Source organism: Tachypleus tridentatus, chromosome 6 (genome assembly GCF_004210375.1).
Source record: "Tachypleus tridentatus isolate NWPU-2018 chromosome 6, ASM421037v1, whole genome shotgun sequence".
NCBI classification, from domain to species: Eukaryota; Metazoa; Arthropoda; class Merostomata; order Xiphosura; family Limulidae; genus Tachypleus; species Tachypleus tridentatus.
The window spans coordinates 55,458,727-55,475,337 of record NC_134830.1 but is presented as its reverse complement, the minus strand read 5'-3'; the positions used below and the strand labels follow the sequence as shown (position 1 = coordinate 55,475,337).

The 16,611-nt window shown below is 30.7% G+C and overlaps 1 protein-coding gene across 2 annotated transcripts in view; it reads right to left on the bottom strand.

Moving 5' to 3' along the window:
* Positions 1-636: 636 nt before the first annotated feature.
* Positions 637-16,611, bottom strand: part of LOC143252560 (corticotropin-releasing factor receptor 1-like) — a 56,800-nt gene continuing 40,825 nt past the window's right edge. For both annotated transcript variants that reach the window (XM_076504894.1, XM_076504895.1), the window contains exons 6-13: positions 15,810-15,939; positions 15,324-15,480; positions 13,647-13,777; positions 12,160-12,245; positions 8,468-8,597; positions 7,581-7,622; positions 1,585-1,663; positions 637-1,486 (exon numbers count right to left, since the gene is read on the bottom strand). In XM_076504894.1, the coding sequence (XP_076361009.1) occupies positions 1,380-1,486; positions 1,585-1,663; positions 7,581-7,622; positions 8,468-8,597; positions 12,160-12,245; positions 13,647-13,777; positions 15,324-15,480; positions 15,810-15,939 (862 nt within the window). In that variant the 3' untranslated portion in view covers positions 637-1,379. The remainder of the gene's footprint in view (positions 1,487-1,584; positions 1,664-7,580; positions 7,623-8,467; positions 8,598-12,159; positions 12,246-13,646; positions 13,778-15,323; positions 15,481-15,809; positions 15,940-16,611) is intronic.

Genomic DNA, 16,611 nt, shown 5'->3' with positions numbered 1-16,611 from the left:
CTAGCCTCAAAAATATTCAGTAACATACGACGACTTATATGTTTATTTTATGTCATCGTATAGACTTTGATTTTATTTAAAAAACGCAACATAAGACATTACTTACAATATCATACGCATAATACTAAATATTAATGGAAGCTACTTAATGGTTCCTTTTAGATGGAGACATAATTTAACAGGTTATGTCATATTCTCTAAGATCTTCAGCTATTTTAACAGGTAAAGTCAGGTTCTCTAGAACCATATATTCACTTTACCAGGAAAAGCACAGTTCTCTATGGTTCTTTATTTACTTTTAACAGGTGATGTCAGGTTCTCTAGGATCCTTTATTCACTTGAACAGGTGAAGTCAGGTTTTTAGGGTCCTTTATTCACTGTAACAGGTGAAGTCAGATTCTCTAAGGTAGTGTATTCACTTTAACAGTTGAAATCACGTCCTCTAGGGTCCTTAATTCCCTTAATCAAGTGAAGCTAGGTTATAGAGGGCCCTGTATATACTTTAACAGGTGAAGTCAGGCTTTCTAGAACCATATAATCACTTTCACAGGTGAAGTCAGATTCTCTATGGTACTTTATTCACTTTCACAGGTGAAGTCAGGTTCTCTAGAATCTAATATTTACAGTATTAAGTGATTTCATTAAAAATCACATTTATTCACACATCTATTCTGAAGTTCTACAAAAACACAACACATATTTGTAATAAAATATAACACAGAACTCTCGAGAAGTCTGTACGTACACTAATTTATGACAAGGTATTATTTAAATCTATGGTTAGTGTAAGAACCAATGGAAGATTTCGTCCGGCAGAAATAAACGTCCATCATCTAAGGTAAACTTTAGGTAAATGACATACACTTATGTAGTTCTAGGTGTCTTACTATTTGCCTTATCTAGGTGAAAGAATGCATTCCTATACATCAAGTAGATTTCATTAAAGCTAAATATGTATTACAGATTAGGCAGAAATTTAACTAAACAAAACGAGCCAATCTAACAATTGTTTATATTTTCGAAACTCAGTTGTCAAAGAAACTTCTGTGTAACTTGTTTCATAGCTTTTATAACAGTGATTAAGAATAGAAGGCGTTTATACAGCAAGTACTAAATAAGATTCGAGTTTTATAACCTTATTTATTTCATAAGGAGATATATTTATTTATATATTTATTAAATTTTGCAGAAAAAAAAAACAGCAAAAAATTATCAACAGGAAAGAACAATCGAAAGTTTGAACAAAACATTCATTATTTCAAGTTTAAAGACTTTATAGTGTCAAGAATTATAAGCATTTATACAGGAGACAAGAAGAATATGTTGTTTTGTGTGTGTGTGTAGAGAGGTGCACGAAATGGAAAAAGGAGCCGGTCGTTTTATAGGACATCCTGTTGGTTGTGATCTTTCAGAAATGCAAAACCTGCCGTTGGTTTTGTTCCACCTTTTCTTTTTTCAGAAAAGCATCCCCAAGTCCCGAAATGCTCTGTAATAGCAAAATGATTCGTTTATACAGTTGAATTCTGGGATACAACTGACATGATATTTTCTTTCCCTGACAACTCGAAATTTTATTAGACATACCTTCCCGTCTTGTCGATTTCTTCCTGGGGTTTCTTCTCAGAACTGCTCGCTGATAAGCATTACGTAGAGCCGCCTGCACCTGTAAAACATTAGATATATCATCCAATGGCAACCCAGGTTACAAACATTTCTGTTATGCCTAATTTCAACATAAAATTTCGTTGCGTACATGAACATGAACCAAGGTTTGGTGTTATTTTTGTTGTTTTAGGAATATAAATTATAAAATAATTCTCAAATTTTAACACCTAGGTTGCGAATATTTTACGCAGTCTAACTTTAATTGTGAATTATTTTGCGCTATAAGTACAATGGTAATTTTTTATATCGAAAGTAACGAGGCTAGCTTAGTTTTATATTGTTACACTAAAGTCAAGAAATCTTTAGTATTCATCTTACTTATTAAAAAAAATAACTTCATCTTGAGTCTCTGTCTAAATTCTGATTGTTTAATACCCACTCTACAACCAAGAAATATTTAGCATTAATCTTACTAAAACAAAAATGTGAACTTCTTGAACCTCTCTTTAGTTTCACATTGTTTGATATTCACTTTACAGCCAAGTAATCTTTAATATTCATCTAGATTACTAAAACAAAAATGTGAACTTCTTGAACCTCTCTTTAGTTTCACATTGTTTGATATTCACTTTACAGCCAAGTAATCTTTAATATTCATCTAGATTACTAAAACTAAAATGTGAACTTCTTGAACCTCTCTTTAGTTTCACATTGTTTCTTATTCACTCTACAGCAAAGAAATCTTTAAATTTCACCTAACTTACTGATTAAAAAATGTGAACTTCTTGAATCTCTGTTTAGTTTCATATTGTTTCATATTCACTCTACAGCAAAGAAATCTTTAAATTTCACCTAACTTACTGATTAAAAAATGTGAACTTCTTGAATCTCTTTAGTTTCATATTGTTTCATATTCACTCTACAGCAAAGAAATCTTTAAATTTCACCTAACTTACTGATTAAAAAATGTGAACTTCTTGAATTTCTGTTTAGTTTCATATTGTTTCATATTCACTCTACAGCAAAGAAATCTTTAAATTTCACCTAACTTACTGATTAAAAAATGTGAACTTCTTGAATCCCTGTTTAGTTTCATATTGTTTCATATTCACTCTACAGCAAAGAAATCTTTAAATTTCACCTAACTTACTGATTAAAAAATGTGAACTTCTTGAATTTCTGTTTAGTTTCATATTGTTTCATATTCACTCTACAGCAAAGAAATCTTTAAATTTCACCTAAATTACTGATTAAAAAATGTGAACTTCTTGAATCTCTGTTTAGTTTCATATTGTTTCATATTCACTCTACAGCAAAGAAATCTATAAATTTCACCTAACTTACTGATTAAAAAATGTGAACTTCTTGAATTTCTGTTTAGTTTCATATTGTTTCATATTCACTCTACAGCAAAGAAATCTATAAATTTCACCTAACTTACTGATTAAAAAATGTGAACTTCTTGAATTTCTGTTTAATTTCATATTGTTTCATATTCACTCTACAGCAAAGAAATCTTTAAATTTCACCTAGCTTACTGATTAAAAAATGTGAACTTCTTGAATTTCTGTTTAGTTTCATATTGTTTCATATTCACTCTACAGCAAAGAAATCTTTAAATTTCACCTAACTTACTGATTACAAAATGTGAACTTCTTGAACCTCTCTTTAGTTTCACATTGTTTTATATTCACTCTACAGCAAAGAAATCTTTAAATTTCACCTAACTTACTGATTAAAAAATGTGAACTTCTTGAATCTCTGTTTAGTTTCACATTGTTTCATATTCACTCTACAGCAAAGAAATCTTTAAATTTCATCTAACTTACTGATTAAAAAATGTGAACTTCTTGAATCTCTGTTTAGTTTCATATTCACTCTACAACAAAGAAATCTTTAAATTTCACCTAACTTACTGATTAAAAAATGTGAACTTCTTGAATCTCTTTAGTTTCATATTGTTTCATATTCACTCTACAGCAAAGAAATTTTTAAATTTCACCTAACTTACTGATTAAAAAATGTGAACTTCTTGAATTTCTGTTTAGTTTCATATTGTTTCATATTCACACTACAGCAAAGAAATCTTTAAATTTCATCTAACTTACTGATTAAAAAATGTGAACTTCTTGAATCTCTGTTTAGTTTCATATTGTTTCATATTCACTCTACAACAAAGAAATCTTTAAATTTCACCTAACTTACTGATTAAAAAATGTGAACTTCTTGAATCTCTTTAGTTTCATATTGTTTCATATTCACTCTACAGCAAAGAAATCTTTAAATTTCACCTAACTTACTGATTAAAAAATGTGAACTTCTTGAATTTCTCTTTAGTTTCATATTGTTTCATATTCACTCTACAGCAAAGAAATCTTTAAATTTCACCTAACTTACTGATTAAAAAATGTGAACTTCTTGAATCTCTGTTTAGTTTCACATTGTTTCATATTCACTCTACAGCAAAGAAATCTTTAAATTTCACCTAACTTACTGATTAAAAAATGTGAACTTCTTGAATTTCTGTTTAGTTTCATATTGTTTCATATTCACTCTACAGCAAAGAAATCTTTAAATTTCACCTAGCTTACTGATTAAAAAATGTGAACTTCTTGAATTTCTGTTTAGTTTCATATTGTTTCATATTCACTCTACAGCAAAGAAATCTTTAAATTTCACCTAACTTACTGATTACAAAATGTGAACTTCTTGAACCTCTCTTTAGTTTCACATTGTTTTATATTCACTCTACAGCAAAGAAATCTTTAAATTTCACCTAACTTACTGATTAAAAAATGTGAACTTCTTGAATCTCTGTTTAGTTTCACATTGTTTCATATTCACTCTACAGCAAAGAAATCTTTAAATTTCATCTAACTTACTGATTAAAAAATGTGAACTTCTTGAATCTCTGTTTAGTTTCATATTCACTCTACAACAAAGAAATCTTTAAATTTCACCTAACTTACTGATTAAAAAATGTGAACTTCTTGAATTTCTGTTTAGTTTCATATTGTTTCATATTCACTCTACAGCAAAGAAATTTTTAAATTTCACCTAACTTACTGATTAAAAAATGTGAACTTCTTGAATTTCTGTTTAGTTTCATATTGTTTCATATTCACACTACAGCAAAGAAATCTTTAAATTTCACCTAACTTACTGATTAAAAAATGTGAACTTCTTGAATCTCTGTTTAGTTTCACATTGTTTCATATTCACTCTACAGCAAAGAAATCTTTAAATTTCATCTAACTTACTGATTAAAAAATGTGAACTTCTTGAATCTCTGTTTAGTTTCATATTCACTCTACAGCAAAGAAATCTTTAAATTTCACCTAACTTACTGATTAAAAAATGTGAACTTCTTGAATTTCTGTTTAGTTTCATATTGTTTCATATTCACACTACAGCAAAGAAATCTTTAAATTTCACCTAGCTTACTGATTAAAAAATGTGAACTTCTTGAATTTCTGTTTAGTTTCATATTGTTTCATATTCACTCTACAGCAAAGAAATCTTTAAATTTCACCTAACTTACTGATTCAAAAATGTCAACTTCTTGAATCTCTGTTTAGTTTCATATTGTTTCATATTCACTCTACAGCAAAGAAATCTATAAATTTCACCTAACTTACTGATTACAAAATGTGAACTTCTTGAACCTCTCTTTAGTTTCACATTGTTTCTTATTCACTCTACAGCAAAGAAATCTTTAAATTTCACCTAACTTACTGATTAAAAAATGTGAACTTCTTGAATCTCTGTTTAGTTTCACATTGTTTCATATTCACTCTACAGCAAAGAAATCTTTAAATTTCATCTAACTTACTGATTAAAAAATGTGAACTTCTTGAATCTCTGTTTAGTTTCATATTGTTTCATATTCACTCTACAACAAAGAAATCTTTAAATTTCACCTAACTTACTGATTAAAAAATGTGAACTTCTTGAATCTCTTTAGTTTCATATTGTTTCATATTCACTCTACAGCAAAGAAATCTTTAAATTTCACCTAACTTACTGATTAAAAAATGTGAACTTCTTGAATTTCTGTTTAGTTTCATATTGTTTCATATTCACTCTACAGCAAAGAAATCTTTAAATTTCACCTAACTTACTGATTAAAAAATGTGAACTTCTTGAATCCCTGTTTAGTTTCATATTGTTTCATATTCACTCTACAGCAAAGAAATCTTTAAATTTCACCTAACTTACTGATTAAAAAATGTGAACTTCTTGAATTTCTGTTTAGTTTCATATTGTTTCATATTCACTCTACAGCAAAGAAATCTTTAAATTTCACCTAACTTACTGATTACAAAATGTGAACTTCTTGAATTTCTGTTTAGTTTCATATTGTTTCATATTCACTCTACAGCAAAGAAATCTTTAAATTTCACCTAACTTACTGATTAAAAAATGTGAACTTCTTGAATCTCTGTTTAGTTTCATATTGTTTCATATTCACTCTACAGCAAAGAAATCTTTAAATTTCACCTAACTTACTGATTACAAAATGTGAACTTCTTGAATTTCTGTTTAGTTTCATATTGTTTCATATTCACTCTACAGCAAAGAAATCTTTAAATTTCACCCAACTTACTGATTAAAAAATGTGAACTTCTTGAATTTCTGTTTAGTTTCATATTGTTTCATATTCACTCTACAGCAAAGAAATCTTTAAATTTCACCTAACTTACTGATTAAAAAATGTGAACTTCTTGAATCTCTTTAGTTTCATATTGTTTCATATTCACTCTACAGCAAAGAAATCTTTAAATTTCACCTAACTTACTGATTAAAAAATGTGAACTTCTTGAATTTCTGTTTAGTTTCATATTGTTTCATATTCACTCTACAGCAAAGAAATCTTTAAATTTCACCTAACTTACTGATTAAAAAATGTGAACTTCTTGAATTTCTGTTTAGTTTCATATTGTTTCATATTCACTCTACAGCAAAGAAATCTTTAAATTTCACCTAACTTACTGATTAAAAAATGTGAACTTCTTGAATTTCTGTTTAGTTTCATATTGTTTCATATTCACTCTACAGCAAAGAAATCTATAAATTTCACCTAACTTACTGATTACAAAATGTGAACTTCTTGAATTTCTGTTTAGTTTCATATTGTTTCATATTCACTCTACAGCAAAGAAATCTTTAAATTTCACCTAACTTACTGATTAAAAAATGTGAACTTCTTGAATCTCTGTTTAGTTTCATATTGTTTCATATTCACTCTACAGCAAAGAAATCTTTAAATTTCACCTAACTTACTGATTAAAAAATGTGAACTTCTTGAATTTCTGTTTAGTTTCATATTGTTTCATATTCACTCTACAGCAAAGAAATCTTTAAATTTCACCTAACTTACTGATTAAAAAATGTGAACTTCTTGAATCTCTGTTTAGTTTCATATTGTTTCATATTCACTCTACAGCAAAGAAATCTATAAATTTCACCTAACTTACTGATTAAAAAATGTGAACTTCTTGAATTTCTGTTTAGTTTCATATTGTTTCATATTCACTCTACAGCAAAGAAATCTTTAAATTTCACCTAACTTACTGATTAAAAAATGTGAACTTCTTGAATCTCTGTTTAGTTTCATATTGTTTCATATTCACTCTACAGCAAAGAAATCTTTAAATTTCACCTAACTTACTGATTAAAAATGTGAACTTCTTGAATCTCTGTTTAGTTTCATATTGTTTCATATTCACTCTACAGCAAAGAAATCTATAAATTTCACCTAACTTACTGATTAAAAAATGTGAACTTCTTGAATCTCTGTTTAGTTTCACATTGTTTCTTATCCACTCTACAGCCAAGAAATCTTTAATGTTCATCTAACTTACTAAAAGAAAATTGTGAACTAGTTTGTCTTTTATTCACCAAACAGCTTAACACATATTTATAACAGTAGCTAATAAAACCTTTGATTGTCATTAAAATTCAAGGCTACATACCTCTGAGTTTGTGAAACAGTAAAGTACAGCCAAGAAGAGGCCCTAGAAATATAATAAATGGAATTAGTCTCTCTATAACCAGTGTATAGGAACAGGAATCTATAGGTTCATGAAGTAAGATGAGAAAAACATTTAAATGTTTAAAAAACAAACCCAAGTTCTTTTAAAATATCACTCACTGTATGAGTGCATTTATTTATATAAAAATGTACATTATTTACTAGAATTTTTTACATATAATTAGTGGACTCATTCAAGCTTATATTCAAACACTTCATTCTTTCAAGCTCATTCAGAACCAGTGGATTCATTCAAACCTATATACAAACACTTGATTCTTTCAAGCTGTTAAAAAAAAAAAAAAACTGTTAAACTTTGAATCAGAAAAGTTGACATTATTCACTGAAACCTTTTTATTTGAGAAATGATGAAAAAACTATAACAATATTAATTTTACCAGATGTTTGCACAATTTCCTTCAACCAATTTATCAAGTTGTTCAAAAATAAATACAACAGTTCCAACTGTATTAGCATAAAACAGAAAAGTGTATTTTTATCCTGTTTTATAAAGTAACAGTTCATTGAAAAATTGAGAGAAAAAGTACACTCATAAGTAGTAGCCTAAAAAAATCTGTTTTCTTGATTACAACTTTAAAAAAAAGTAATATTACGAGATAGTAGATCGAACAAGCCTGTAATATATAAACTCTAGAGAATGTAATATTACGACATAGTAGATCGAACAAGCCTGTAATATATAAACTCTAGAAAAAACAGCATTAATATTTCTGTGTAATTATAACGCAACAACAACAAAAAAATCCGTAAATCGTAATTTAATCAAGCATTCTAATTTCCCTCAAGTAATTCGATCACCATAACAACCTGAGAGGACTGCATTACTGCGTTGGTAAGCATGTAAGCACGTTCCAGTCTACCTCTTGGGTTGATGCAGAAGAGTAGATGTGTTATCCCGAGTAGTGGAAATAAAAGTACTGTAGCTTTTATAGATTTCCTATAGATATGTTGGGGGAAAAAAAAACATAACTGCTTTAGAAATAATCTATACTAGTTCTCATAGTTTTATTCCTTAAGCAAATTTATAATGTAAATTGGATTTGTTAAACAAAATAACAAAAAAATCCGTTCGTGTTTTGACTTACGAAGCAGTACTAGAAATATTAAAGATAATTAAATAAAGGATATTTCTTATTATATTTGACACGCCAAAATTATGTTTACATTCGATGTTACAACTTACACCATTTCTACTTTATTTGGCGAGAGGGCGCTGTTTATAATTCACAGGTTGATATGTCAAAGGAAATTGAAAATATAGATTTTAAATGGGAGTTATTATAAAAGCACTCTCATTATTTATATATATATATATTGATATAGACATTTGTTAGGTTTCAGAATTAGACACACTGTGGATCAGATTTAATTCATAATAATATCAGGCCATTTTGGCAGTAATCTGTATTCTTTACGTATGGTAAAACTACTCAGACTAACTAACGCCGTCGTTCATTTTTTTTTTTTTTTTTTTTGCTACTGACCTAACACATCCTACTACCAATCACCTACGTTAAGAGATTGATTATTGCTTCCATAACGCAACTTCAATTTAAAGTAACGGAAATATTTTACGAGATTCCATGGATTCGAATCAAGTTCCCTAACTCCGGAATCCAGAGATCTATCACAGGTTCACTCCACGCTTTACGCAAGTCGCCCAGCACTAAACTAATTAGCTCAACAATAAAGAACTTCAAAAAATTACGTCATAATAACGTTATTCGTTAGGCGGCAGAACCAACCTGGCCTGAAAATTGGCGCCTGTGTTGGCACGCGATCGCCAGACTTATCGTAGCATGAATTAATGATAACACTAAAATACATCCATAAACTACGAACAGTTCAACATTCATTATTAATTTTAACATACAAAATACCCAGATCCACTTCACCTAAATATATGCACTAGTATGCACACAAATACTCTCCGATAGACATAATTCGCTAAATTATTTCGCGCGAAATTATCACAAGAATGACCTACGATGTAAATCAGTCCGCGACTGTATACATTATGAAAACATTCCTATATACCTCTCACCAATTAATATTTACATTAAAAAATAAGTGTCTAATACGTCCAGCATACCCTAGACTAAAAAACTCTCATTAGTGTTATACTGCTACGACAGCATTAATAAGGTATTTTGTGAAATACTCATGAGTAATTTTAAAACTAATGAAAATGTGATATATGTCAAACTGTGTAAAATTTTACAGCTATGAATGAAGAGAAAATGTGTTTATTCACAATACTGTTACAGTAATTGGTTTGTTTTGAATTTTGTGCAAAGCTGCACGAGAGATATCTGCTTTAGCCTTCCCTAATTTAGTAGTGTAAGACTAGAGGGAAGGCAGCTAGTCATCACCACCCACCGCCAACTCTTGGGCGAGCATATTTGGTATGACGGGAATTCGAACCCGCGACCCTCGGATTACGAGTCAAGTGGCTTAACCACCTGGCCATGCCCGACCGACTATCTCCGCTATTACAGTAATTACATATATGGGCATTGCCCTGAAAGGGTTCAAAGTAAGTGTGGGATATTCTGACCCTCATGTTGTAATTACATTAATATTCCTCAGTTACCAGAGGGGAAGAATGGCCAGATGTATCTGACCCTCCCAGGTCTTTCAGACTTAAACACCGATAACAAATAACAATAGCAGCAAAAAAACTCAGTATTTCTACACAACTAATTAAACGTGTCAATACTATCAGAAAGACCTTGCAGAACTCGCTTCAATATTATAATAAAAATAAAGTGCTGAGCAAACTATAGAGTTAGGTAATACATGATGAACCAAGCGTTAAGTACTTTTCCTCTCTAAACATCATTAATAAGAAACATGCAGGCCTAAAAGTGCTAGGAAACGTACAGTCACAGGCCTAACAGTGCTACGCTAACTGAACGGTAGACAGAAACGTAGCTCTATTTTAAAAGGATTTTGTATATTAAAAAATAGAATTAAGTGTGTGTGTGTGTGAGCGTGTGTGACGGCAAAGTGGAACTGTATTATGAACACGAACTAACAGTACGGTCAAACATAAGTGAAAGTAGTGAAAATACAAAAGTTAATATTACCCTATGAATTGAGCATGACACGAAATAGGTTTGATAATTGAAACACCAGACGATGGACAGAATTTAACATATTTTGAGTAATACAACAAATGACAAGGTATTATCCAGGATTCAATAACAGTGCAAACGAAATAACAATTCCTGAGTGGGAAGAAGTCAACACTGAACTTAACCCTCCCTGGTTTGAAACATGGACAGAGTCCTCACGAAGATTACAATCAGTATCCTCTTTCAAACAATTACAACCAAGTCACCCAGTATGAAAAATATAGAATACTAGAAAAATGCCACACTCCTATTGTAGTGTGCCAAGATGCAACGAATTGGAGTGTAAATTTTTTCAAAGATAGGTAGAGCTAATTGTTTCATGCAAAATACGATGGGCAAAAATATATGTAAAAAATGTACTTTGAAATAAGGTTGTTGATGAAGTGTTGTCGCATCCCCTTTCACCTCCTCTCAGGCCAGGTAGAACCTAGCACCACCTAACTACAATTACGGCATGTAAAATTTCATTAATTAATTGCTACCCTAATCTTCGTGGTGCTGGTATACCTACACGGCGAGTCGATTTGATCTGCTGTTGGCCTAATTCGTAAACCACAAATTATTATAACCTGATAATTAGTAACTGTAAAGTGGTTATCAAGAAACAAAAGTTTTAAACTTTTACAGTAACTACAAATGCAATTCATTCTATATTCGCTTTCAGACAATGGTCTACGTTTATTTACTGCTGTCAAAGTTAGAACTACTGTGCAGTTTATTTACGGCAAAAGTAAAGCGTGCTGTGAATTTTGACTGAGAAATAAATTATTTCTGGAATATACTGTAAACAATGGTTAAGATTATAATAATATAGCAAATAAGATAACACTGACTTTTGAATAATAAACTAAGATAGTTGGTCTAAGTCAGTATTTCTCAACCTTTTTGATACCTGTCGCGATTCATGATACAAAAGTCTTAGTCAAACGAAACACCACTACGATATTTAAACATTTATTCTATCAATGTTTGTTATCGTAAAAGTCCACGAACTGCCAAGATGGTTGGAACTCGCATTTTGCGGTTCGTAACCGGTGATTGAGAAACACTGGTTTAAAGTTTCTCAAACTACTTTATTTAGTCTACATTTTTACACATCGCTGAGAACTCTATCGACCCCATCTATGCGTCTTCTACTAAATAAATTCTAATCATAAAAGTAGAAAATTATTTTTGTTTTTGGGATAACATTATTCATAAAAAAAATAATGTTTAAGTATAATTATTCTTAATATAGCAGAGAACGCAAAATTATTTATATGTGAAGTAGAATTCCAAATATTTTAATACAGTTTTCAGGTTTAAAATAAATAGAAAGTTCGAATATTAGGTACTAATCTTTAATTTCGAAGTTGGTTATACCTGACTTGTGCTGTTTCAACGGAGACACTGGCTCGCAGTTTGGTGACCAAGATTCGAATAATGTTCACTAAAAAAATGGTATTGATCTGAAAAAAAAAAGTTTATGGAAGACGTCATGAAGAGTATGTCGTAAACTTCAACTAAATAATTTTACATACAAATTAATCTGTTGAAACACACGGAACATGTTAAATATCAAATTAAATAATAACTAATGCCGAGAAACTTGTAATCAAACAAGTAATTTTATCATTAATATGGCAGTTTCATATAATGGAATATTTGGTACATGCTAGCTGAGGAGATTGGTTTGGTTTGATTTGAATTTCGCACAAAGTTACACGAGGGTTATCTGTGCTAGCCGTTCCCAACTGAGCAGTGTAAGACTAGGGGAAAGGCAACTAATCATCACTACCCACCGCCAACTCTTGGGCGACTCTTTTATCAACGAATAGTGGAATTGAGCGACACATTATAACCCCCCACGGCTGAAAGGGCGAGCATGTTTGATGTGATGGGAAGCTGAGGAGACGTGTACGAATTGTCATAAAATAAAAACAACTCACGAAACATGACTTACTTAACATACCAGCAAATTTGGCATTTAACGGTATAGTTTAGGCCAAGTTTAAAAAAATATGAACATGCAGTATTCAAAAAAAGAAAAGGAAGTAGTGAAGCCTTTTTTTAAAGACCTCTATGAAAGAATGTTTGCAACCTTTTTTCTCGTGTGTCATTCAGAAGTCTCCTTCGCTTCTTTGCATAATCGGAAAACAAGAATTCATAAAAAGAGAAACAAAAATCCCCAAAAAATGTTGGGAGTAGGCGGCTGCAATAAAAAAGAATGGGAACTAGGCGGGGACAAAAACACGTATTTTTCTCTTCTTGGCCTTAGATTTACAATAATGAAGCTTTAAAGTAGTACAGAGTGAAATCACTCTGGGGTCGTTATTATGTGACGGTCAATCCGACTATTCGTTAGTAAAAGAGTAGCTCAAGAGTTGGCGGTGGGTGTTGATGATTAGCTGCCTTCCTCCTAGTCTTACACTGCAAAATTAGGGAAGGCTAGCGCAGATAGCCCTTGTGTAATTCTGCTCGAAATTCAAAACAAACAAACAGACGTCATATAACACTAACTCAGAAATACATTATTTAAATACTTGTCGAAATATGATTTTTCATTCTTCTTCCAAGCTATATGTGAAAAAAGAAAGGCTTGGTGTCTAAATAGCATAAATAAATATTTGTTCCATCTTCTTACATATATTTAAACATTTATTTATACCATCAGTTTGGTGAATTACTTCTACCAAGGTTTCAGGCGATGTATTCGGTGCGAAGGAGGTTACCCGTAGTTTTTTTTTACAGTAATTTTCAAATACAAACTATCTTATTAAGCAAACATAACTTGTGATTATAAACGTTCTCACCTTCGCAGTGCATTCAACTTAACAAAACATTTCAGTTAATATTCAAGAAAGATGTACCGAAAGTACTAGAAGCATTGGACCTGTCAATATCCAAACGTACGTCGAACTGCCATAACCTTCCCAGCAAACCGTGTTAAGGTCACGTGACATTACGACACTCCAGCTAATTATAAAAGTTGTGGGTGCACCTGGAAAATGTTTTATTACAATATATTGGCATTTTATGAAACAATACATATATATATTTATAAGCATACATTCTTTATATATATATATTTGGTTTCCTCATTGTTCTAGGGTTTTAATTTTTGCTTAAAGCTACAAATATAAGATCACAATCTATTTAACTGTCCATATATGAGTAACAAATAACGAGAACAATTATCGATATAGTACTAATATCACGTACAGTCAAAAACACTTATAAAACCCACAAGTAATTTAGTAAAATATAATCTATATCTAATACCAACAATTAATGTTTTGAATAAGGAGACACTGTTGTGTGGATTGGTTTTTTTGTTGTTGTTTTTTACTTTCAAAATATTTTTACGTAAATTTAAGTTATAAACTTGTTTTGTATCACGCATCGAAACCTAATGAAATATTTTTGACTACTTAGTGAGTGAATAATAGTGATATATGCAAATATTATATTGAACAACAATTATAAAGTTTTTATTGTATAATTTTTGCATATATAGTAAAATATTATAACCTTCTTTTTATCTTCTACGAGTCATATTTCGTAACAAAGGGTTAAGTGGATAAATACAATATTTTATAAGTAGGTTGATTTACTCGGAATAGTTATCAGGTGCTTCTCTGCACTAAATTAGTAATCTAAATTTGGTTTCCATCTGTATAACGAAAGTAATGTTTGTACACTTTGTAAAATTTTTTCAATTTGATTGTAATTTTGATATGTAACTGTTTCTCGGTAGCCAAGTTTTGTTTCTTTGTGTTTGTGATGTTAAACTGTTTCTCGGTAGCTAAGTTTTGTTTCTTTGTGTTTGTGATGTTAAACTGTTTTTCGGTAGCCAAGTTTTGTTTCTTTGTGTTTTTGATGTTAAACTGTTTCTCGGTAGCCATGTTTTGTTTCTTTGTGTTTGTGATGTTAAACTGTTTCTCGGTAGCCATGTTTTGTTTCTTTGTGTTTGTGATGTTAAACTGTTTCTCGGTAGCCAAGTTTTGTTTCTTTGTGTTTGTGATGTTAAACTGTTTTTCGGTGGCCAAGTTTTGTTTATTTGTGTTTGTGATGTTAAACTGTTTTTCGGTAGCCAAGTTTTGTTTCTTTGTGTTTGTGATGTTAAACTGTTTTTCGGTAGCCAAGTTTTGTTTCTTTGTGTTTGTTATGTTAAACTGTTTTTCGGTAGCCAAGTTTTGTTTCTTTGTGTTTGTGATGTTAAACTGTTTTTCGGTAGCCAAGTTTTGTTTCTTTGTGTTTGTGATGTTAAACTGTTTTTCGGTAGCCAAGTTTTATTTTGTTTATGGTTATGATATTAAACGGTTGCACGAAAGTCAAGATGTATTGAGATGATAACAAATAATAAATTATTAACAAATACATTTCGAAGGTTTGACTAAAAGTTTCATCAGTAAAAAATTTGTTGTATATTTAAAAAAAAACAACCAGCAATTATAATTTTCGAATTTCTTTTGTCCCCACTAGAGGGGTAAACAATTGTATGATTTGCTCTACGCGACTTCGTAAAAACAACAAAGACAGCTCACCCCAGCCAATGATATAATAAACCTTGAAAGGAACATCGTGTTGGAAAACGGAAGTCGTGATCCGACTGTGTAGAAGAAATCCTTCAATAAACATCCAGTTTATGCTAGCCATAGCAGCGTACATCTTCAAGGAAAGGACCATTTTACATAGCCAGTCCTACGTAAAAGAAAAACCAAAAACCTAACATAATTATTTTTCTAAAGACAAAAACAACATTATTCTATTATAATATATTAAGACATAGGAACCACGTTGTTTTATTCTAATATATTAAAACACAAAACAACGTTATTCTATTATAATATACTAAAACATAAAAACAATGTTGTTCTATTATAATATATTAAAACAGAAAAACAGCATTGTTTTATTATAATATATTAAAACAAAAAATATATTCAGTATCATCTAATGTTGATAGTGTTTTAAAAACATAAAACTGTTGCGACAAGACAAAAATATTTATTTAATGAAAGCACACTCACAATCTGTCCAAAGGATGACGTTCCATCTTTCAGAACCACTGGTGCAGAAATTATAAGAAGTAATATCGAATGAATTAGAAGAGCGACAACCAGATTTTTGTGCACGCGGAGTCTTTGACACTGCAGAGATCTGAAATCAAAACTCAGAGAACTTACTATAGCAGTGGATAGTGAATATAAATATTTGTTTCGTGAATTTTCGTACAATAAAACACTCTGCGCTAGTCATCCCTAATTGTGGAGCAACAGATTAGAGGAACTGCAGATAATCAACACCATTCACCGCCCACCATTGTTCTACTCTTTTCTTTTATTAAACTATTCAGACGTTTTGTTTTCATTATTTCAAAACATGATACATTGGAAATAAAATAAATTGGTGAGCTGAATGCCATAACTAAAACCTGCGTTCCGGTTGAAAATGATGATATAATGAAGACATCATACGAGAGTAACCTAATCCATCCATTATCAACAGTAACCCAGGATGTTAGAGACTATATGAAGTCTTTACAGTTTAGTAGAAGATGGAAGTAACAAGGCTAAAGTAACTCTCATCTCAGGCGAAGTAGGTATCTCCATCAAAGATGTATACCAACAGTGTACTCTAGAAGAAAGAGGAACCTAATATCATGCAGACATTTCTAATTACATAGCGACTTATCATATTAGCAAAATAGTCCCACAGACCACAGAGAGTCCAAAAGACTGCCATCAATCCAAGCTAGAGCGGACTGATATGCATTGTAACCAAGAAATTAATGACATGCAAGTTATCAAAGTTTAGTTAATTGGATTTGAA